At 40.7% G+C, this 23,068-nt stretch overlaps 2 protein-coding genes across 3 annotated transcripts in view; both read right to left on the bottom strand.

Annotated features, from left to right (window-relative positions):
* Positions 1–2,565: 2,565 nt before the first annotated feature.
* Positions 2,566–15,348, bottom strand: FASLG (Fas ligand). Of its 2 annotated transcripts, XM_007107232.4 has the most exons (4): positions 12,790–15,348; positions 12,167–12,212; positions 7,867–7,923; positions 2,566–6,647 (listed from the first exon to the last, which is right to left on the bottom strand). In XM_007107232.4, the coding sequence occupies exons 1-4, from the start codon at positions 13,078–13,080 to the stop codon at positions 6,253–6,255; spliced, it is 789 nt and encodes a 262-aa protein (XP_007107294.1). In that variant the 5' UTR covers positions 13,081–15,348; the 3' UTR covers positions 2,566–6,252. The 2 variants fall into 2 exon arrangements, 1 of the variants encoding a protein (XP_007107294.1); XR_003679434.2 differs by lacking the exons at positions 2,566–6,647; positions 12,790–15,348 and adding an exon at positions 12,318–12,742 and having other exon boundaries at positions 7,885–7,923.
* Positions 12,192–23,068, bottom strand: part of SUCO (SUN domain containing ossification factor) — a 120,941-nt gene continuing 110,064 nt past the window's right edge. The window contains exon 28 of the transcript XR_008617066.1: positions 12,192–12,212. The gene's annotated coding sequence lies outside the window, so the exon portion shown is untranslated. The remainder of the gene's footprint in view (positions 12,213–23,068) is intronic.

The raw sequence follows: 23,068 nt of genomic DNA, 5'->3' as shown, positions 1-23,068 counted from the left end.
TTCAAGCCATTGCCATCTCTCATCTGGAGTGCTGAAGCAGCCTTCTACTGGTCTCCCAACTCAGAGGCTGTTCTCCATAAACAACTAGAGTGTTCCTTTTAAATTGTAAATGAGGTCACATCACTCTCTGTTCTCTGTTCCCAGCCCTCTAGCAACTTTCTATGAAACTTAGAAAAAAATCCACACTCCTTTCCGAAGCTTCCAAGGCCCTACATCACCTGGCCTCTGGCTACCTTTCCAACCAATTTTTATCAAGCTCATTCCACTCTAACCATATACCAAACATACTAACCTCATCTTTGCATTTTCATTTCTCTACTTGATGTGCTCTAAGTGGTGTGCCCTCACCACTTATCAAATAATCCCCTCCTTTTCACCACTCTCTACCACCTTACCTTGCTTAAATTTTCTTCATGAACACTTACGACCATATGACTAATTAGGTATTTATTTGCTTCTTTTTTGTTGTCTATTTACCATCTCTCCATTAAAATATAACTCCATATGAGGCTTTATTTTTCATTGTATTCACAGTATCTAGGGTAGTTTCTGGTATATGGTAGATATTAAATAAACCGTTTTTGAATGAATGAGCTTATGCTTCTTTCAAGTACTAGGGTTTTGGGTGACACACTTAAGGAGATAATTGTGGCAAATTTGGGGGATGATAGTGATGTCTAACACTCAATTTTAGGTATAACTTACACTGTGTGTGTAATGTAATCTCTATCCATTACCCCCAAACCATCAGTAAAGTTTGTCTACACCCAGCAAGTTGTGGTAGTAGTGCCTTGAGGGAAATACAGGTATTCCACAATGGGAGTACCTTAGAGAACATCCACTGCCAGAAACAAGGTGAGAGCCAGGAAACCCGTTATCATGTGGACTGCCCAAAGAATGGAGGTATTTCCTGAAATTTTCAGAAAACTTAGAGAGAAGACAACTTTCAACAGAATGTGATTGAGGTTCATGCCATTTTACTGAGAAGGAGGAAAAAAGGGTGACTCCGTAGAGCTGAAGGAGCCTCCGAATGAGAGAGGAGAGACATATGCATTGCACTTTTCTCTAAAGATGTATCAGTCAGAATGGTGAATAAATGTCTCCCACCAAAGGGAAAGCTTTAGCAAAAGTAGGAAAATCATCACTGAGGTGATGCTTTTCTACCCTCTGGGTGAACTGCAAGGAGCAAAATACCCACATACCTGTGTATATTTCCAAGGCTGGTTGGCTTCTAGATGAATCCCAAAGATTCCTGGCTACTCTCAATAGTTACAATATTTCTGAATAAGGTCCATTTTTGCGTCTGAAAACCCTAAGGAATTGGCTTTAATTTGGCTCTCCTAGGATCACCTCATTCTGCCTCTGGATGATCCAAAACCAGGGGAAAGAAACACACACACACACACACACACACACACACACACACACACACACGAAGTAAAAAATTTATCTCTACTAACATCACAACTTAACCAAACTCCTATGAAAAAATGTTATTTAACGTGTAATTTAACATGTAATTTAACAGCACACTTTCTTAGATAAGGACCAGGGAATGTCTATGGCTTAACCTCCTTAAGGAAATCTTATAGTCTGGCTTTGAGGAACCAGGCTTCTCCTCCAGTTCGACCTCTTCCAATGATCTGTTGTTTCAAATGAGTCATTCTCACAGTGATGATTCCAGTAAAGCTTTTTTTCTGTTAAGCTGTGGTAAGTCAAAACCTACTTCAGAGAATACAAAGTCACCACTCTGGATGGTGGGGGGGGGCTAAGAAAAAAAACATGGTTTTCTGTGTTTTCAGTTGTTTGAAAAGAAGGTAAACCTCAAAATACTAAACCAGAAGTGACCTTTTTTTTTAAAGTGCTCTACTTTGGGTTTAGCATTTCATAAAGGAACAATGATTGACTCTACTTTTGATGAGCACATTCAAAAGGTTTTGGGGTTTTGACATTCCTTGTGTTCCTGTTTAAAGAAAAATAACTAAAGGAACTGTTAATATCTCTTCCCTGAAACCAGTACTTAAAGGATAGTAAGCTACAACCCTGTCTTCAGAAAATCCTGAAGGCATCCTAGCAGAGCTCAGACTTAGATAGATAAAAGTACCAGTAGTACCACAACTAGCTAATGGCATCAGTCATCTCAGGATGCCCAGAACCATTCCTACTCCTCTTTGCTCTAATACCATTATCTAGGAGGGCCCACTGACCCCAAAAAATGGTCCAGCAAACTTCCTGTGACCATTAGAACTGGTGTACTTGGATGGATGGAGTCATATGAAGAAGAAATGGATGAGGAGAATTTCATTGTGAGGGTTGGGAATACAGACCATCAGCCAAAGGAAGGATGACTACCTCTCTGACTTTCTCCATGAGGTACCTGGTCAGAAACCTGACCACATAGAGCAGATTAATCAACAGAAGAGTTTCAAGGAGAGCAGGTGACACATTCCAACCTGGACTTTTAGTTTTGTTCATTAATTTATTCAACAAATATGTATTGTGTATCTTCTAAACGACAGTTTCAGCTTAAATTACCTAAAATTTTTCCTCAACAGTCTCCCAAAAGCTCCTGGTAATGCCAACGACCAAATAGATCTTTCTTGTTTTCTAATTCTATGAATTAGGGTGCACTATTTTTTTTCATCTGTAGCCTCAAACTCCCATTGAATAATCTAGTCAAAGCTAGATAAACAAGCACACACGTCCCTGAGGCAACACAACTATAGATTCACTACTCTGAAAAACATACCCATTGAAAGACTTTTGCCTTATAATGAAAGTTATTTAGGCAACAAATATTTATTGAGCACCTAATATGTGCCAGGCACTGGGTTAGGTAATGTGAATACAGTGGTAAACAAGGCAGAAAAGGTCTTGCTTTTAGAAATTTTTTTCTAGCAGAAAAAAAAAAAAAAACCCAGATAATTTTAAGTGGTTAAATAAATAACAGGCAGATTCCTGGCTTAAAAAATGGAGCCCATGTGTGTGGAGAAAACCTTCTCAGATGTTTGTCTCTATGCGGAAAATGAGAAATGCAGCCATTTCTGGAGGAAGAAGAAGGCTAAAGAAAGGTTTGGGTTTTTTTTTTGGTTTAGTTTGGTTTGGTTTATCTTTCAGTGACAGGGGATACTTGACTATATGTACATGCTGGTGGAAATTATTTCATAGAGCTAGTTTGAAGATTTAGAAGAAAGAAGAAAATTTTTAAACAGGTAAAGTAGGGAAGAGGAAATTAGTGCACACAGAAGGTCCTCTTCCTCCACTGTATCAGATGGAAGAAAGAGATCATTCAGACACAAGTGGGTTTGTGTTTTGGTGGTAAAAGTGAGGTTCCATGGTGGGAGGAGGGGATGAGGTTGGTTTATAAAAGGAAAAGACATGATGTAGTTGTCTCAAACAGTGAAAAAAACATGCTTACTAGGGAACTGAAGAAAAAGTGCTGGGCTGTGTTGAATGCCTATTTGAAATCTGTGATCACTAATGTAAAGCAGTGGTTCTCAGCCAGGAGTGATTTTGTCTCCTCACCTTCAGCCCGGGGACATTTGGCAATATTTGGTGATATTTTTGGTTATCACACATGGGGGCAGGGGCATGCTACTGGCATCTAGTTGGTAGAGGGCAGGGTTACTGCTAAACATATGACAATGCACGGGCAGGACAGCCCTCACAACAAAGATTTGTCCAGCTCATAACGTCAATAGAACCGAGGTTGGAAAACCCTGATGTAAAGTGATGTCATATTTATGTATAGATCATCTCGGAAAAGCTACAGAAGGAGACAGTGATCCTCCTTGTGGGCAGAGATGGAGCCACAGGACAGGATGAGAAGAGGACTTATTTTCATCCTATATCTTTGTGTACCTTTTAAAATTTGTGCTATGTGCATGTATTATCTATTCAAATCTATCAAAAGACAGAAATAATTCACTGATAAATAATTGATTTGGCCTTCCCTGGTGGTGCAGTGGTTGACAGTCTGCCTGGCAATGCAGGGGACACGGGTTCGAGCCCTGGTCTGGGAAGATCCCACATGCCACGGAGCAACTAAGCACGTGCGCCACAACTACTGAGCCTGCGCTCTAGAGCCCGCGAGCCACAACTACTGAGCCCGTGTGCTGCAACTACTGAAGCCCGCGCGCCTAGAGCTCGTGCTCCGCAACAAGAGAAGCCACCGCAATGAGAAGCCCGGGCACCGCAACGAAGAGTAGCCCCCGCTCTCCGCAACTAGAGAAAGCCTGCGCACAGCAACGAAGACCCAACGCAGCCAAAAATAAATAAATAAATGTATTTAAAAAAATTGATTGGATGACTTAAGTAGATGATAGATAAAAATAAAAATAGTCAATCGGTTTGTGTCATTTTTCTCCAGCAACATCCGGCTGCTAGGATGCCAGCATAAAGAGAATGGGATTTTTACAAGAGGAAAACAGGGATGATAACAGATCAGGGTCTTTCCAAGGTACTGATTGTAACGACAGATCGTGGAACCTAAGCTGGACAGAGAAAAGAGTGAAGATAGAGAAGGAGCTGATGGATATATAAGATGATAGCATTTATTAAGTAGATGTCACAACACAGTAAAATATATATACATATTTTTAGGAGAGAAAATGTTGGACCAGCTGAGTTGGAAAAAGGACATGATGTTGTGAAAATAAGGTGTCTGAAATCAAATTCCAGAGGAGATGTTGTTATTTTTAATGATGACAAAGTCTAGGGAGAAGTCATGGTAATGAGCATTTGGAGAAAATAGGAAAAGGTTATTGTGAGACCAAGGGGAGAAGGCAAGAAACCAGGTGTTTGAATGGATCCCTCAGATCAGTGAGTTCTTCTAGAGAATGAAGTGCCTCCCATAGATTGGCTTATTAATAATGGCAGACACTATTGTTTGACATTCTACGATGTGTTAGACACTATAAGTACATATCAGCCCCTTTTTGTCCAAAAAAGTCAAGTGATCTGCCCAGTGATTGCATAGTTAGTAAGTAGAGGAACAAAGATTCAAATTCAGGTTTTTTAGTCCAAAGTCTGTGCCCTTTCCACTATGCCACATCTCTGCCCCCAGGAAAAGACAAATTGTCATCAGATCTATGGGAAGTTGGGTGAGCTTAACACTGGCAATAATATTGGTAATGGAAACTCTGGATAGTGGGAGATGGAGGGGAAAGAGAATATAGTGAGGAGAGGAGAGCCTGGCAAAGATGCAAAGATTTGCCTCACAGCTCTTCTCACCCTAGTAAATTCTTCTTAAAGTGGGCTTAAGTCATAATGAATGAGGAAGCCATGGAAGAAAGAAATAATAAGGAAAAAATCCAGATCTTAGTGATTTCCAAAAAGGACACTCAATGTTTATCTGTATTCTAAAATAGTTTTTGTTACATGTATTCTGTTCATTAAAAATGCACAAAATATATATAAATATTAGTTACATTATGGGAAAACAGCTTTAATAACTGACAATCAAAGAGTTTTGAGAACTATTAGAGTTGGTTGCCCAAAAAGCATTCAAAATCTACCACCAAATGCAACCAATATTTTCCTAACATGTCCTTCCCAATCTCCACGTTCTCTCTACTTATGCAACTCTTCTAGTCATGCGTGCACACGCACACGCACACACACACACACACACACACACACACACACACACCCCTACAATTGCACTGGAAATATACATGCTATATAGGGAATGGACTGAGTCCTCAAAAGATCTCCCTTGCTTCTCTGTTAGCATCACCTGATGGCTCAGGCTATGCATTTAGAAGTAAAGATGCTGCCAGTGGGACACTGGCCTTTTAGTCTCTTTAGCTTATCATGTAAGCCTAGTCCTCTTTTCCCACCCCTTATACATTCATGTTGCATCCATATACGTGAAAGACAGCCTCCCCTGAGGTAGACAGTAGACCCACCCCAAGAGGTGAGTTGAAAGGTGTCATTTTCAGTGTACCAAAGTGTGCTAGGCCACTTAAGATGAGTGTACAACACCCTGGTAGCTGCTTTTCCCTGCCTCTGCATCTTCACATGGCAGCCCAGAGTTTCATGTTCATTACTCCTAGTCTTCCTCCTGTCTGGCTCGTGGACCTTAGGTGAGATAAGGAACTGTAGAACTGCTGGACCCTGTGGTCTCAAGATCCTCTTGGTTCATGTCTTCTCTCTTGACCTCAAGTGGACTTAAGAAGACCCTCATTCAAGACAACATTCTCAGTGCCTATAACAAGAAACCATAATGGAGAGACTCCCAAAGTGCTTTTCTTAGAGCTTATATAAGCCAAAAAATGTCTTAGATTCCTCAAAATTGACCAGAGAGAGCTCAGATACATTGACATATAAATGGTCAGCATTGGTGAGATTGAACACAGCCCCCAGGTAGCTGCTGCGGGCCCACATCTGGCCAGTAGTGCAGTAGTTCATCATCTTCCCCTCCATGAGCACCAGGTCCTGGGGGTACCTAAAGTTCCTCGTGTAGACCTTGTGGTTCAGGGGCTGGTTGTTGCAGGACTGACCCCGGAAGTACACTTTGGAATACACAAAATACAGCCCAGTTTCATTGATCACAAGGCTGCCCTTCTTATACTTCACCCCAGAAACCAGGGCAATTCCATAAGTGTCTTCCCATTCCAGAGGGATGGATCTTGAGTTGGGCTTGCCTGAAACCAAACCAGAGAGGAGCTTTCAGCCAGGAATGCTCATGTATCAACAAACCAAGCTTCCAAGGCAAAATTGTGGACCATTCCTTGAGCAAATGCTTTGTACCCCAAATGACATAGCCCATATTGAACCAGGTGATGGATCAGGCCTGACCTGTTACTGAATTTCTTCACATGTTTATCAAATTGACGTCTTCAATGTTATCATCCACACAGCTGGGACAATAGCATATACCCCTAATCAACTGCAGTGAGAAATGACTGGGATGATTTTAGCTCTCTGGAATAAAGGTTCAGAACTAGTACCAAAACTACTAGGGTTTGAGGTCCCTTCATGAGGTGAAAAGTCAAATCCAAGGAACTCTGAAGTTCTAAAGTTGGGAAGGACCTTAGGGATCATCTAGTCCAATCCTTACCTGCACTAAAGATTCTTCAGTGTGGGCGAAAATCCCCTTTCGTTTGTATCCCCACAGCATTATGTACATTCTTAAGCAGAGAATGCTGGAATTATTGCTTATGCACCTGTTTTTCCCTGTTAGATTGTAAGCTCCTTGAAGGCAGGAGCCATGTGTGGTTCATCTCCATGTCCCCCAGGCTTGGCACACAGCATGTGCTCAAGAAACGTCTGTTTATCTAAATTGAATCATTTTACAGCCTCTGCTGAAATAATTTCAGGGACAGCAGCATACCACTTTCCGTGATACTTATCCACTTTTCAGATATTTGTGGACTTTACACTGGGAGTGCCCACACCATCTTGCTATCAAATCATTTCACTCCACTACACGACCGCTAGTGCCAGGACTGGGCCTCCCCTCTCCTTTTTTTACTCATGGACAAAGCAGAGTAAAGCTCTTACAGAAAACCAGGGAAACACGTACTAAAATAACTCATCATTCCCCATCTCCCCAGCTCTCACCTCTTGGATCTGTGCCCCAAATTACCTAAGGGTCATTGGAGTGAGCGAAAAGAGTGAGCTCCTTATGGGCAAGGATCACGTCATAAGCAGCTCCATTTTTCCAGTTTAGAACAGGGCCTTGCCCAGAGTAGGGGCTCAATGTGTGTGTGAGGTTGACCTGACTAGAAAGATGTAACTACTCTTGGGTTTCAAATACTGTCACTGCAAAGTATCATCTCCTGCAGAGCACAGTCATGGAGACCAACCAGCTCTTCTGCTTTCTGCCAAAGGCTTTCCCAAGCCCATCTTCCAGATACAGACCTGTTAAATGGGCTGCCTTTCTCAGCTCCGTTTTCTTAGAGGATGGATTGGGGTGACCTGTTTCATAGAGAGATGAAAGATATACGTAAAAAATGACATAACAACTATTCTTTTTGTGGGACTCTAAGCAGGGCATTTAAATAAAAGAGGTTTTATAAGCATAAATGGCAACAGTCTAACATAGCCAACTCATTCAAGTCCAAATTGTAGGAATTACAACAGCTTGTATTTCAGAAACAGAGAGGTAAAAAGGAACTAAATTAAAATAGACACATGCATAAATTATAATGTTACAATAAAATAATAGAAAGGTTAGTTTATAAAGATGTGTCATATAAGTTATTGCATTTATAACTGGCCACAACTCTTTGAGGTAGAGATTACTGTCCCATCTTATAAATGGCAAAATGAGCTTAAAAGTTGGGTGACTTGTATACGTATAACTGAATCACTTTGGTGTACACCTGAAACTAACACAATGCTGTTAATCAACTATACTCCAATATAAAATAAAAAGTTATTTCCTGAAAAAAAAAACCAAGTTGGGTGACTTATCCAAGAAGACCTGTTTACTCAGTGTCAGAGTGGGACTGACACTCAGGTCTCCTGAGTCCAAATCCAAGGCTCTTTCCTCTCTGGCTCAGCTGCCCTTAGGGCTCTGCAGGACAAAGGCTGAAGAAGACTGCTAATCTCCAGGCCACTAGGTCGTCCCCAATGGCATTCTACAATCTGCCCCAAATAAATTATCCTAAGATCTCAAACACCTTGAATGCTCCTCATTGAACGTGTAATTATGTACAAATGTCCCCCACCATGTGATCTCTGCCTATCTGTCCAGCCTTATCTTGCTTACTCACCCACACTAGACATAGCTGCACAACACTTCTGAACACACCCAGCTTCCCTGCCTCTGTGCCTTTGCCCATGCTGTTCCTTCTGCCTGGGATGCCCTCCCAAACAGATCTCTGTGCTAAATTCCTATCAACCCTGCAAATACCATCTAAAATACCTCTTTTCTTGCAAAACCTTCCCAAGACTTTCTAATCAGATATGCTTGTTCCCGCCTTTGAAACCTAGAAGCACTCTGCCTTCACCTCTCTTCTCAGTTTTGACTCCCCTTTTTCTGTGGTAACTATATAATTCATCTTACTCCCCAAATAAACGGCAAATTCCTTACTATATGTTTAATCCACCAGAGTAATTAGCTCAGTTTCTACCCCAAGGCATGTGATCAGTACGTTTGCTAAATTAAATTGAAAGATTTAAAATAGACAACAGTTCTCAAAATAGGCACTATTTCTCTGACTTCAGATATTTCAGTGGAATAGCTCTACCACTTAACTAATGAATTTAGCTAAGATGTTCAAGAAAGTTTCATAGAAAGGCGCTCATCCACATCAGGCTCCTCATGATTAGCCTGTAAAACTCTATATGGCGTGAGAATGCTCCAATCAGCTGAGAATATGATATAAGCAATTATTACCTCTGTAGCCACCCAAGAACACCCACCATGAATGAGGTGAGGTGTTAGTGAACAGGAAAGGCAAAACTGAGTCTCTTCTATATTCCTACACCACAAACCATCTGTGCTGATCTGGCATTCAGCCATGAACTGACAGGAAATGGAACAGAGAATCACATGTTGTATATCCCTCGCAGTGTTATTCTCATAGAAGGTACTCAATAAAATATCTGCTGGATAAATGCTGGAATAAATAAAGTAGAAATATATCCTATATTTTGATGATGACTGTATCCTGCTCCAGGGTCTTTGCACATGCCGTTCTCAGTGCTGGAATGATGTTCCCAGCCTCCTACCCACCCACATACATACACACATCCACATTAACAACACCTCCTTAGAGGGGACTTTCCAGACCACTCAATCTTAGGTCACACTTAGTACAACTTAAAAGTATCTTGTCTGTTTGCTTGCTTTTGTTTATCTTCTCTAGCACGCTAAGAGCTCCATGAGGGCAAGCCACTTGTCTCTCGTTCTGTCATCACCCACTACCCAACACCCAGCCTGGCACACAGGAAACACTCCAAGAACATTTGTGAATGAATAAAAGATTTAATGAGTTAACTGTGGAAAAATGAAAGTGAACGAAATAAGAAAGTTTGAATAACCTACAATAGTACCTTCCAGAGAAAAATCACAGTTACCTGTTGGAGTATAAATCCTTCTAGATGTTTACTAAGAATATAAAAATATGCATATGTCAATATTAAACTAAACACACTGCTTTATAATTTGTCTTTTTTCCAACAATATAGAATGCACAATCTCTATGGCATTAAATGTCCTTCTAACATATAGCTTTTAGTTGCTGCGTATTATGCTCTCGTCTGAATACACTGTAATGTATTTAACTAATTTCCTATTAAGAAGCATTTAATTTTCTTCTGACTGGTTTATTATAAATAGCCTTATAAGGAAGTGACGAACATCCTTATTATAAATTTTCAGGCACATTTTGATTATTTTCTTAAATAATAAAGCCTTAGTGATGAGATTACGAGGTAAATTAACAGTTTTAATCCTTTGATATCTTTTTCCCAACTGCTCTTTAGAAAAGGTGTAGCAATTTACATGCCCACTGACTCTCAACTGTTGAAGCAGACCCTTTTCTCTCACATTTTTGCCAATCTGGGTTTTTTTGTTTTTTTTTTTTTAAACTTCACTAATTTGATGGATAAACCTGGCTATCCCCCTTTTTAAATTTGCATCTCTTAGCTCATTAGTAAAGTTGCTAATTTGATTTCTGTGTGATAATTCACCAATTTCTGGTCCATCTGGGTTGATCTAGGAAAGATACTTGATACTTGTTTAGTGGGACAAGTGGACCTGACTCATCTGTTCACTTGACTTTTAATTACTAAAATGACTCCAGAAAGTGGGTGAAAGATGAGTAATTAGGTACCCATTTTACCAGCCACGTTCCACTGATTTTCAAAGCTATCTTATTTTAGAAATCCTCCAGAGGCTTTATTTTTCTAACAAATGTTTTTACTCTGCTGGGTACATCTGGAATTTCTAACTCTTTAGGGACTTAGACCCAGAACTAGAAACCAGAGGATCCTATGGATGGCTCCTACAAGAGCCTACCTGCTACGGCAATAGGGTGACTTGGGTTTCTCAGGCATATCCTGAGAAACTGGAACAGGCTCCCCTTACTGGGTAGCCAGTGCTATCTTCTGTTTTCTTCCCAATTTCTAAGGATGAGATTTAACTGTTGTCTTTGCAGAGGCATCATGCTTGTCATCTTTATTCTCATTCCACGGCCATCCGAAAGAGACAGGACTTTCCCTACGTCATGAGGCACCAGAGCATGTACTGGGAAGCACTATAAGTGACAAGGCATTAGGAGCCTATGTTCCTTCTCACCCCAGTTTCACACCAGTAGTCTTGGGCACATCACCTAATCTATCTGGTGTTTTGTTTCTCTTCTGAAAAATGAGATGACTGGACCAGATGTTCTCTAAGCTCCCTTCCAACTCTTATCAAATCTAAAGTTCAGTGAATCTTAGTTTAATGAGTTGCAGTATTCTAAATCTATCTGTCCACAGTTTCCAAAACTATGTCCTGAAACTTTAGAAGGTCAGTGTTCAACATTTTCATCTTCTTCCTGTCCTGGATCTCATACAAAGGTTTTTCCTTTATTATCAAAGGTAGCTCACGATTGCCTCTGTGAGTGAAGTGGGACTACCCTTTGAATAATGGCAAAAGTCTTCCTCTGAGCTTTCCAGTGGCTGCAAAAGAACCATCCTAATGTGGATGATTGGTTGCCCACTTTTTAAAAGCTTAAATATATCCTATGAAAAAATTTTAAATAAGGTCTGACTCTTAAGTAATCTCTTATAGAGATTAAATAGGAGAGCACGGGTCTTTCCCAGCAGCAGCTATCTCTGCCTTTACCTCCCCTTCTCTCCCGAGAAGTTACAGCCACAGCCCTGTGCATGGGAACCAGGAGGCCTGAGGAAGGGGACAGGCCTTGAGCCAACTGCTAAGGGGCAAAGGTCCAGGGTTGTATATGTGTGTTGCTTTTTCCAAATTCAAGCAGAAATTATTTTTACTTTTGTGTGATACTCAGCTACACTACTTTTGAGCAATTAAATTCACTTCCTATTTTAGGGCAGCTCAAAGAACCAAAATGACCAGAGATTCAGAATTGGTTAGGATTCCTCTTCCATAGTATACATATGCCCAAGAATGAGATGGAATTCAAGGCATTCCCCCAACATGGTTCAGCGCTAAGGACTATCTTTCTAACTCATGTACACACATGAAAGGACTCACCTATTTGCTTCTCCAAAGATGATTCTGTATGCCTTTGGCTGGTGGACTGGTGAAACAGAGAGAGAAAAGGTATATAATAAATATGAAGTTCTTTAAGCAAAGGAGGCAGAATTGTCAAATAAACTAAGCACTGGAAAGGGAATCTAAACACCTTAGAACCTCTGCTAACTCAGACTCCAGCCAAGTTGTGCCTCTCCATGCCTCAGTTTTGTGATTTGGAATAGTTCCAATATTTTTAAGTATTTTCAAGGAAATTTAGTTTGTCCATTTGAATAAATTCACTTGTAAGCAAGATTCCAAGTTCCTTTTCTTTCTTGAATCACTGAGTATAAGGTAGGTAGCAGCCAACTGAGAAAAGAAGAACTCTAGTTACCAGTCCTAATTTGGCCCTGATCCTTCCCAACATAGATAATACTCCTTTCACTCATTTGAGCCCCCATTTCTCTGCATATAGAACAGGATGGCTAGAGTGATTCATTTCTAAGACAGGAAAAAAGGATTGCGAAGTACTTTGCAAGCAAGACTGTGGTCCATATGGATCACTGTAACCTTCCTCCCTCCACTACAGCAGGGCTGTCTCACACCCGTGCCTTCAGGGCACAGCAATCCACAGGGCAGCTTACCTCTCTGAGTTCGGCCAGTTCCTTCTGCAGGTGGAAGAGCTGAAATAGTCCCATCCCCAATCCAACCAGGGCCACCAGAACCATGAAAAACATCACAAGGAGACACAGGCCTGTGTTGTGGTCCCTCCTCTTCTTCAGAGGTGGTGGTAGTGGTGGTGGCCTCCTTTGCCCCGGCCTTCCTGGCACAGAGGACGGACAGGGGAAGACTGACCCTGGAGAGGCCCAGGGAGAGCTGGCACTGCTGTCCACCCAGAAAATCTGGGGGTATGGGTAATTCAAGGGCTGCTGCATGGCAGCCAGTGCCTCGGGCCAGCGCCCAGCCAAGGGTTTTTCCGCCTTGTCAATCCTGGGGAGTCCCGGGTGTCAAGGATGGGACTCCTGTTTCTGACTGCTCGAGAGAAAGGAGCCGGCTCTCTCTTTATAGAGTTTCCAGAACCCAGGGAAACACCTCTCTTTCGTTCTTTCTTTCCCTCTTTCTGCTTCTCAAAGAGACACCCACTCGCTTTGCATCTGAAGCTGAGAAGCCTCAAGAAGCTCAGAGCAAACCCGGGACAGCTTCCGCCCACAACCTTCTGATGAAAGCTTTCAAAACCCCAATTACTGCTGCCTCGCTGCCTGAAAGGCTGGTAGGGCGGGCTCGTCTCCTCAGGCCCCGCGGGAGCAGGTAGCAGCAGCACAGCCCTGTGGACTTCGGCCATTGCCCAGCTATGGGGAGAGTGGCCAGTGGGGCACACTCAGGCACTGAGGGGCAAGAGCACGGAGTCGTGGCCAGAGAAGCCGCTTCTATGTCTCACCTTTTGCAGGAGGGAATCGTCCCCCTGCTGCCATCCCTTCCCCACACCCAAATACTATTCACCCCGACATAGCAAAGCAATATAATTTACAGGTTACAAACCTGCTCCACCCACTTTGTAGCGGTCAGATCAGAGGTTACAAACCCGTCGCCCATATGCCTTATGGAGCCCACAGACCTGCTTTGCTTGTACCTCACAGTGTTCTTTCTTTCAACTGATTGTCCCCTTTAAAAATTGGGATATTCCATATATTTTTAAATTTATATTATCTTTATATTATGTCTTGAACCACTAGACTACTGGACCGTCTGGAGACCCTCTCTGCACACCCAAGCAGCTGGAGCTGGGTAGCAGCTGCTCTTGGGGATGGGACACAGATGTTCCAGGCTGCGCAGCCTGCACACCCTCCACTATATTTCTCACGCACCTTACTGTGTGAAACGGCTTTCCTGGTCCCTGTAGGCCTTTCTGTTTGCCATATCTGTTATGGCTGTCAGATGGCGCCCAGTTAAATTTGGATCTCAAATAATAACTAGTTTTTAGGTTAAGTACGTCTTAAACATTGCATGGAATATAGTAAAAATTACTCATTTTTTATCTGAAGTTCAAATTTAACTGGTTATCCTAATTTTTTTTTTTTTTTAACTAAAGATGGGACTCTACCTAAACTTATTTCACATTTTCTCTGGCTTCAAATACCATTTACAGTAATTTCCAAGTGCTCAGCTCCACATAAATCATATAAACCTCTCATAAATCCCTATTTTCCATTTTATTAAAGGGTTCTGCCCTTGGAGTTCCATTAGTTGTTATATCATGTTTTGGCATTTCTATGGCTATCATTCTGGCTCTCCACCTGAACCAAACCAACACCAAACTTATTTCCCTGCCCCATTCTGCCCTCCCCCGTTCCCAATACAACCTGTTTCACCTGAGGTCACTCTTTCTGGTGACAAATTCCACTCCACCTCTTCCCCTCCTCCAGCATTGAACTAGTCACCCAGGACTGTCGATTGTACCTGAGTCATGCTTGTCACATGAGCACTGCTGCCTCCCTACTGTCATTGCCTGAGGTCAGACTTTTATTATCTCACCTGAAATATTGCAGTGATACTCTGGTTTCCAGGCCACCAGCCTTTCCCAAGCCCAAGTCATCCTCCATAATGCTGCAAGAATGATGTTTTTAAAAACAAATTCAGGGGCTTCCCTGGTGGCGCAGTGGTTGAGAGTCCGCCTGCCGATGCAGGGGACACGGGTTCGTGCCCCGGTCCGGGAAGATCCCACATGCCGCGGAGCGGCTGGGCCCGTGAGCCATGGCCGCTGATCCTGCACGTCCGGAGCCTGTGCTCCGCAACGGGAGAGGCCACAACAGTGAGAGGCCCGCGTACCGCAAAAAAAACCCAAAAAACCCCCACAAATTCAGTTATCTCACTTCCTTGCCTAAAACCTTCTGTTGGAAAGTTTGATTCTGGGAGTGACGCAAATGCCTTAGTGTGACACACAAGGCAGTCTGTTGAAATCAGACTCCAACAGCTGGCACTGCCCCCCTCCAGGCACTTCTGCCCCCATCCCAGTCTCCATGCATGAAACAGGGAGACAGATAAAATCATAATGACGGCACAATGTTCTCACTCTCTTTTACAGATGGGCAGAGGTAACGTGCTTTAGAACTCACGTACGGCTTTCTTCATAGTCATGAAAAATGATGTTTATAATTAATAATCAGAAAATATAATTTTAGGAGTTCCACCATATGTACAACCAAAAACACAACCCTTAAAGTATCCTGAAATAACTCTTAATAACAATTGAATAGAATCATATTTTTTAAACTATAAAAATTTTCCTGAAAATGACAAATATTCAAATAAATGAAAAAAATACACCATACCCTGGATGGGGAGGATAGAAAGAAAGTGTCATCTATGGTTAGGGTGTGTGCTTCTGGAGTTAAACTGCCTGGGTCCAAATCCCAGTTCTTCCATTTATTATCTATGTGAACTGGATAGGTCACTTTCCCTCCTCTGTGCCACAGTTTTCTCATCTATAAAAATGGGCATGATCACAATAGTACCTATTTCATAGGGCATTATGAAAATTAAACAAGTCAAAACATTTGATACACTTAAAATAGCCCTCAACATCAAAGTAAGCACTCAAAAAATGTTGCTGTTCTTGTTGTTGTAAATACAGTGTATCTTCCCAGAAATGATTCATCTGTAGACTTAATGTAATTTACCTTCTTTCACTAAGGATAAAAGAAGGTAGAGGGGGTGGAGATGCGGGAGAGATGTTGCAGGGAAAAGTACAAGTCAATGTCTGACATCAGTATCTAAGTGGTTGAATCCCTTGACACCATGATGATCTTACCCTATGTCCTCATCTCTACTTGGTATTATCTACTTTTCTAATTTTTACCAAGTGCTATGGATATAAAGTCATATCATACTGACTATTAATTTTTTTTCTGATTTCTTGTGAGGTTGAACATCTTGTCATATTTTTGTTATACAAATGTTTTCCCTTTTGTGTATATTTCCTGTTTTGTACACCATGCCCATTTTTCAATTGGGTTTCTTATCTCTTTGTGTTTATTCACAGGATTTCCTTGTTCTTTATATTCTAGATATTAATCTATTGTTACTTTTAGACATTGAAAATATTTCACACCATCGCAGATTTCATGTATAGGCTTTAACCTATCTGGAGTTCATCTTTGTTTGTGGTATAAAAGAGTTCATCTTTGTTTTTCCTCCATGTATGAACCAGTTTTCCCAACACAATCTATATTTTCCCCAACTGAATTACAGTGGTATATTTATCATATATGAAGTTTATACATGTAGTCGGGTCTTTTTCTTGGTTCTTATCTCTGTTTCTTTGATTTATTTCTCTATTCTGGTACTAGGGTCACACAGTTTTCACAATTATGGCTTTCTAAAATGTCTTGAGAGCTAGAATGGTAAAATTTTCCCTCTTTGATCTTCTTTTTCAAAATTGATGTAACTATTTGAGTATATTTAATCTCTCCTATATGTATTAGGCAAAGAAAAACTATCATGGTCTTAAAATGTTCTACTGGACTATTAACAGTAATTGCACTAATTTAGGGGAAGTGTTTTCTTTGCAATGTTTTTGCCCTATCCACAGTTTTCCATGTGTTCTTTATGACTTGTAAAATTTTTCTTCAGGATGGTCTTATCCATTCTTTCTTAGATTAATTGCTTGATACTTTGTAATTTTGTTGTGATTATAAATGTTGTAATTTTCTGTGGCATTTTTAGATTCTGCGGTAAGCAACCTCTAAGATGACCCCAATGACCCCCACCACCTGGTATTCACGCCCTTTCATAATTCCCTCCTCTTGAGTGTGGGCTGGACCTACTACTCACTTCTAACTAATAGAATACAGCAGAAGTGTTGGGATAGCACTTCCCAGATTAAGTTATAAAAAGACTGCAGCTTCTGCATTGCAGATGGCTGGCTTCTCATTGTATCCTCACGTGGCAGAAAGAGAGAGGAAGCAAACTCTCTCCTGGCCCTTATAAGGGTAATAATCCCATTCATGAGGGCCCCACCTTTGTGACGTCATCTAATCCTAGTTATTTTCAAAAAGCCCCACCTCCTAATACCATCACATTGGGACACAGAATTATAAGTTATGAATTTGGGAGGGACACAAACATTCAGTTGCATAACACCTACCTAAACCAACCTTGAATTCCTGACCACAGAAATTTTAAGATAAATATTTTTTATTTTAAGCCATTACATTTTGGGGTCATTTGTTATGCAGCAATAGATAACTAATACAGATGACTATAACTGGTTTAAATAAATGTTCTTCACTTTGTAACAAATAATCTTGAATCTTAAAAACTTGTGGAACTCTCTTTTTATTTCTGATAGTGTGTCTATTGATTTCTGGGGTTTTTTCTATATAGACATACATTATCAGTAGACAAAATGAGAAGTTTTAATCTTCCCTTCCAATCTTTATGCCTCATTCTTTTACTTTTGTTTTTGTATTGTCTCAAACCTCAAGAACTATATAAAACAGTAACTGTGATTGTGGGTATCTATGTCTTGTCCCTAATCACAAAGAGACTGCATCTAAAGTTTCTCACAGTAAGTATGATATTTTCCTAAGGTTTTTGTTTTTTATACATCACTTTTGTCAATAAAAGTTTCCTATTGTATCATCAGCATCTTATCAGCACACAGATGAAACACAAATTAGGATAGCTTGAGAAGGGCTTAATAGAAAGGACTGTTTACAAACATAGAGGTAAGGTGTAGGGAAATCAAAAAGGATAGCATAATATTCTAGCAATATTATAAGGAACAGGGTCGTTACGACCACTAGTCAAGGGGAAAGGTAAGCTATTGGAACCTAAGAAGGAGAGAACTGTGTGGAGAAGACAGCCTAAACAGGAATTGTGACTTCCAGTCAAGAATTGCAGCCAGCCCTAGATGAGCCTGGAGAATAAATATCCTGTCCTACCACCTTCCCCCTTCCCTCCTGCAGGGGCTCCACACTAGGTAAATTCAACCCGAAGCCAGAAGGTGAGGAAGTCCACTGATGTAGTCCATACAGAGTAAATTCACAGGAGAGAGAGCGAAATATAGTCGCATTCCCCACCATCACCTTCATCATGTTCGTACTGCCTAGAATTCTAATTCTGGCTTGTGATAGAGTCTTACGGTTCCTTTTTACCAATATTTAAACGGTAATTTAGTTGGATATACATTTCCAAATCTGATGTTCTTTATCTATCTTTTTTTCAAAATTTTGCAAATATTACTCTTTGTATTCTCACATCCAGATTAGTGAGAAGTCTGTGGTCAAACCAACTCCTATGCTTTTTAGGCATTTTTCTTTTTCCCCTCCAGAAAGTTTCAGAATATTCTCTTTGCATTATTAATTTCACTAAAATGAATATATATCACTTGGTTTTTCCAATATAGCCTATGTGGTACTTTACAAGCCTTTTCAGACTAAGGTCTTTTACCTTTCTTTAATTTGGGGAAATTGTTTAAATATTTCTTTCTCTACATTTATTTTGTTTTCTTCTGGAACTCCTATTACGAGGATGCTGACATTTCAATTTCCACTCTCCTCACCTCTAAGCTTTTCTTTCTAAATACTTTTCTACTTTTTTGATGCTTTGCAGCGTTCAGAAATCTTCCAGCTCAGTAATACATTCTTCAGCTGTATCGTTTCCACAACTTAACATAACCATTAAGATTTTTATTTCAACTATTACATTTTTCAAACCCAATATTTCCAATTAGTTCTTCTTTGAATTGTTTTTCTTGACTAATGTTATCAGTATTTCACCTTTAGATTTTTTGAGGGTATTTCTCCTTCTTATTTTAAACTTATTTTCTCTGGTCTGTTCATTTTCTCTGCCTGGTGTATTTTGTTCAGTATGTTGTCTTTCTTATAGAGCAGTGTGTTCCTCGTGTGTCTGATCACTTTTCCTTGCGAGCCTGTATTCACTCTCCTGGGAATGTCATCTATCATGGAGGATAATGTGCAGCATGTATGTGGGAGTTGGAGGTCGGGAGAGGTGAAGGTGGCTAAAGCCCAGGGATCCAGGAGTACCTTGTGCCCTTCCTAGAGAGCTTAGGGAATTGGCAGGTGGTCACTCCTTCGGAGGAAGAGCCTCTGGCATTGTACTCTGGGGTCAATCATCCCCTGTTTGTCACCTACCTACCTTACCAAGTAAAACTTCCCAAGTTTCTGCCTGGCATTGCTCTTTTTCAAGAGATTTCTTCCTCAGTTGGAGTCACCTGCCTATACCTGCTGTTGACTCTTCCCCATCTCAGCCAGATTCCAGCACTATCTTGATAATCCCCCCAAGTGCTGCTGGGAAATCACTGCTGTTTATCTGCCTCAAAGTGACAACCAAGCTAGATAGGAAAGAGAAACACACAGAACCATAAACCTCTGGCCCAACCTATCTTCCTATGGCATCTGACCCTCTTCTCCCATGTGCTGCTGTAAACATATACCCACATGTACACTGAGAGCCAACCACCACCCTTTTCCCCTCACGAGTTTCTCATGCTTATGTCAGTTTCTCAGGCCCATTAAGACACATCCTGTTTCTTGGAGTTGTTTCAAGGGACAGAGTCAGAAACTCACGTTCGTATGCCAACTTGCCAGCCCTGTTATGTTCTCTGCATCCATTGCCTCTAGCATTACTGTGGGGATTAATTAAATGAGTTAATTCTCGTGAGGCACTTTAGGAGAGTGTTTGGAATATAGTACATGCTCTATACCTGTTAGCTGCAATTATTATTTATCATCATCATTATTAATATACATAATAAGTCTATGAAAATGAGTATATTATTTTCACAGATGAGTAATTGGATTCAGAGGAGAAAAGTAACCCTGGTAAGAGTTTGAACCAAGGTTCAGTCACATCCCAGTCCATTGGATCTCCAAAGAGTGTGCTCTTCCTACTGTTCTTTTTATAGATGGCCCTTTTCTACTCCCACCTCACAAGATCTGATTGGCTCAGGAAAATCTGCAAGATGTTGAAGGCTTTTTAATTCACTTTACTAGGTAGATGACCACAACTTTCTTTGTGCTTCAATTTGATCTCTTGTCTCCAAGAGAAAGGCAACTTTGATGTTCTTTTCTAGTATAAAAGAATGGGTTGGGGGATAAGCTATCAAGGGGAACTCTTGTTTCTCCAGGCCACAGCAAGTTGAAGGGGGAAAATCAGGAAGCTGTGGATGACAGTAGCAATGGGGCTAAAATTATCCTTCAGCCCTACCACCCCATGCAACATTATTATTGGATGTCAAGACTACTCTCATTCTTTCCCTATCCTTTGTGTATCAGTTGGAGTCTGGTCAGGAAAACAGAAGCCACTCTAAGTATGCAAAGTGGGGAAAGGATTAATACAGGAACTAAAGACTGGACAAGCAAAGGTCAGGAAGGACACTTTTAGGAAAATTTGAAGTGCAAAACCTATGCTACAACCAATAGTTTCAGCTTCCAGCAACACTGAAGTTGGTGATTCTTAGGGGGACAGCAGAAAGCTGTAGGAAAACCCCACACTACCTCTGTTGTCCCCACACCACACCACATATCAGTAGCTGCTGTGACAACTAATGGCTTCTCCTTTACCACCTTCCAAATCTCATGCAATTGTTTCTCATTGGTGGAATCTAATTGGGATCCCACTTGCAATGGAGTGTAGGAATTGTAATTTCTAGGCTTTATGCTCCTAGGAACAGAAAAGAGGGTAAAAAGACAGGGATAGTACTGAGTATTAACAACTTACATGTGGTACACTGTGTCTATCTTGTTCAACATCACTGGGTAAAAAATCAACGAACATATACTGGCTGAATTAATAAGTGCAGGAGGATCCCAGGTCAGGAAAAGCACTCTTTGGTGGGAACTGAGATTCTTCTGCCACCTCATTCAGTGATGCTATGTGCTCCACCTCCTGAAGATACTCTGCACGTGCTATTGGCCTGCTGCTGACTTATTGTAGAAGCATGGCAACATTGTATTTCTTCACCTTCCACTGAGGTGGGCCATGTCACTTCTTCAATTGTCACTGATGCAAATGTAAATCTGATCATGTCAATCTGCTGTTTAAAAGTATCACTTCAGTGGCTGCCTTTCAGTTCATCAAATATGGCCAGTTCTTTCCTACCTCAGGACCTTTGCCTGCGATGCTGCCTGGAAAGTTCTTTGCCCCACTTATATTTGACCAGGTGCTAGAACGCTTCAATCCTAAACTAAATATCACTTCCTCAAAGAGGCCTTCACTTGTCACTCCATCTAAATTAGATAATTACTATTTTCTTCATAATACTCTGGGTTTTTTTTTCCTCTTCTGGTACTTATCACAATATCATAGCTATATATATAAAATCCTGTCTATACTCTGCACTTGATTGTATACCCAGCCCAGCACAGTGCCTGACAACTAATATGCACTCAATAAATGTTGAAACTCTTTGCAGGCTCCTCATAAAGTAATTTTACAGAACGCTCAAGTTATAATTTACTTCCTCAATTTCTCTTCAATTGTTGGCTTTTAAACCCTGAGACAAGTCAGAAGGCATTTGAAAGGAAACACAGACTTACTCCTAAAGTCATCTACTACCATTAATAATCCAACTGGATCCCAAGCATCCTTTGGTCTTTCCTGCCTCCAGATGACCTTCTTCACATCCAAAGTATGGCCCAAGAAGCCAGGGAGATACTCTGTCCTCCCTCCTGGCTCAAACGTTTTAATACCATTCAGTGCATTACTATTTCTCTCAGGAGGTTCATCATGTTCTCCTGCAGTTAGAACCGGGTGGCTGACCTTGACATGGTAAGTTAGGTATGGCCTTGCAGATTGACCATCTTTTATTCTCAGTCCTTGTATGCGAGCATGATAATACATTGTGCACAACAGGGAACAGTGTCAGAGGTCATACATTGGTTACCTAAATTTTGTCAGTGACTAATTGTTTTAATTTCTCAAAGAGAAATGGCTAAACATGAATTCCAAGCCTAGAATAGTGCCTTGTATTAGAGGTATTCAATAAATATCTACTGATTATATGAATATAGATGAAGAAACTAACACTTAAATAGGTTAAGTGACTTGCCTAAAGTCACACAGACTGTTGGTGTTTGAGCCAAAATTCTAAACCAAAAAGGACACAATGTGAGAGGGATTATGAAACAAGGATGCTCAAGACTACACTGTGAGCAGTGTTCCCAAGTATATAGGGCTGGGAACCCACTGCCTATAGGGCAGTAAGTAGGCAGGATAGGACAATATCTATTAAGAATGGAAACATCTGAAGAAATATAAAGATCAGAGCAGAAATAAATGAAATAGAGACTGAAAAAACAATAGAAAGATTAATTAAACTAAGACCTGGTTCTTTGAAAAGATAAACAAAATTTATAAACTTTTAGTCAGACATCAAGAAAAAAAGAGAGAGGGCCCAAATCAATAAAATCAGAAATAAAAAAGGAGAAGTTACAACCAATACCACAGAAATACAAAGGATCATGAGAGATTACTACAAACAGTTAGACACCAATAAAATGGACAATCTCCCAAGATGGAACCAGGAAGAAATAGAAAATATGAACAGATCAACTACTGGTAATAAAACTGAATTAGGAATTAAAAAAAAAACTGGATGTGATGGCTTCACAGATTAAATTTACCAAACGTTTAGAGAAGAGTTAATGCCGATCCTTCTCAAACTATTCCAAAAAGTTGCAGAGGAAGGAATGCTTTTTAACTCATTCTATGAGGCCAGCATCACCCTAATACGAAAACTAGACAAAGATATCACACAAAAAAGAAAATTACAGGCCAATATCACTGATGAACATAGATGCAAAAATCCTCAACACTGGGTTTCCCTGGTGGTGCAGTGGTTGAGAGTCTGCCTACCGATGAAGGGGACACGGATTCGTGCCCTGGTCTGGGAGGATCCCA

This window comes from Physeter macrocephalus, chromosome 4 (genome assembly GCF_002837175.3).
Source record: "Physeter macrocephalus isolate SW-GA chromosome 4, ASM283717v5, whole genome shotgun sequence".
NCBI classification, from domain to species: Eukaryota; Metazoa; Chordata; class Mammalia; order Artiodactyla; family Physeteridae; genus Physeter; species Physeter macrocephalus.
This window is presented reverse-complemented; position numbering and strand designations above follow the sequence as displayed.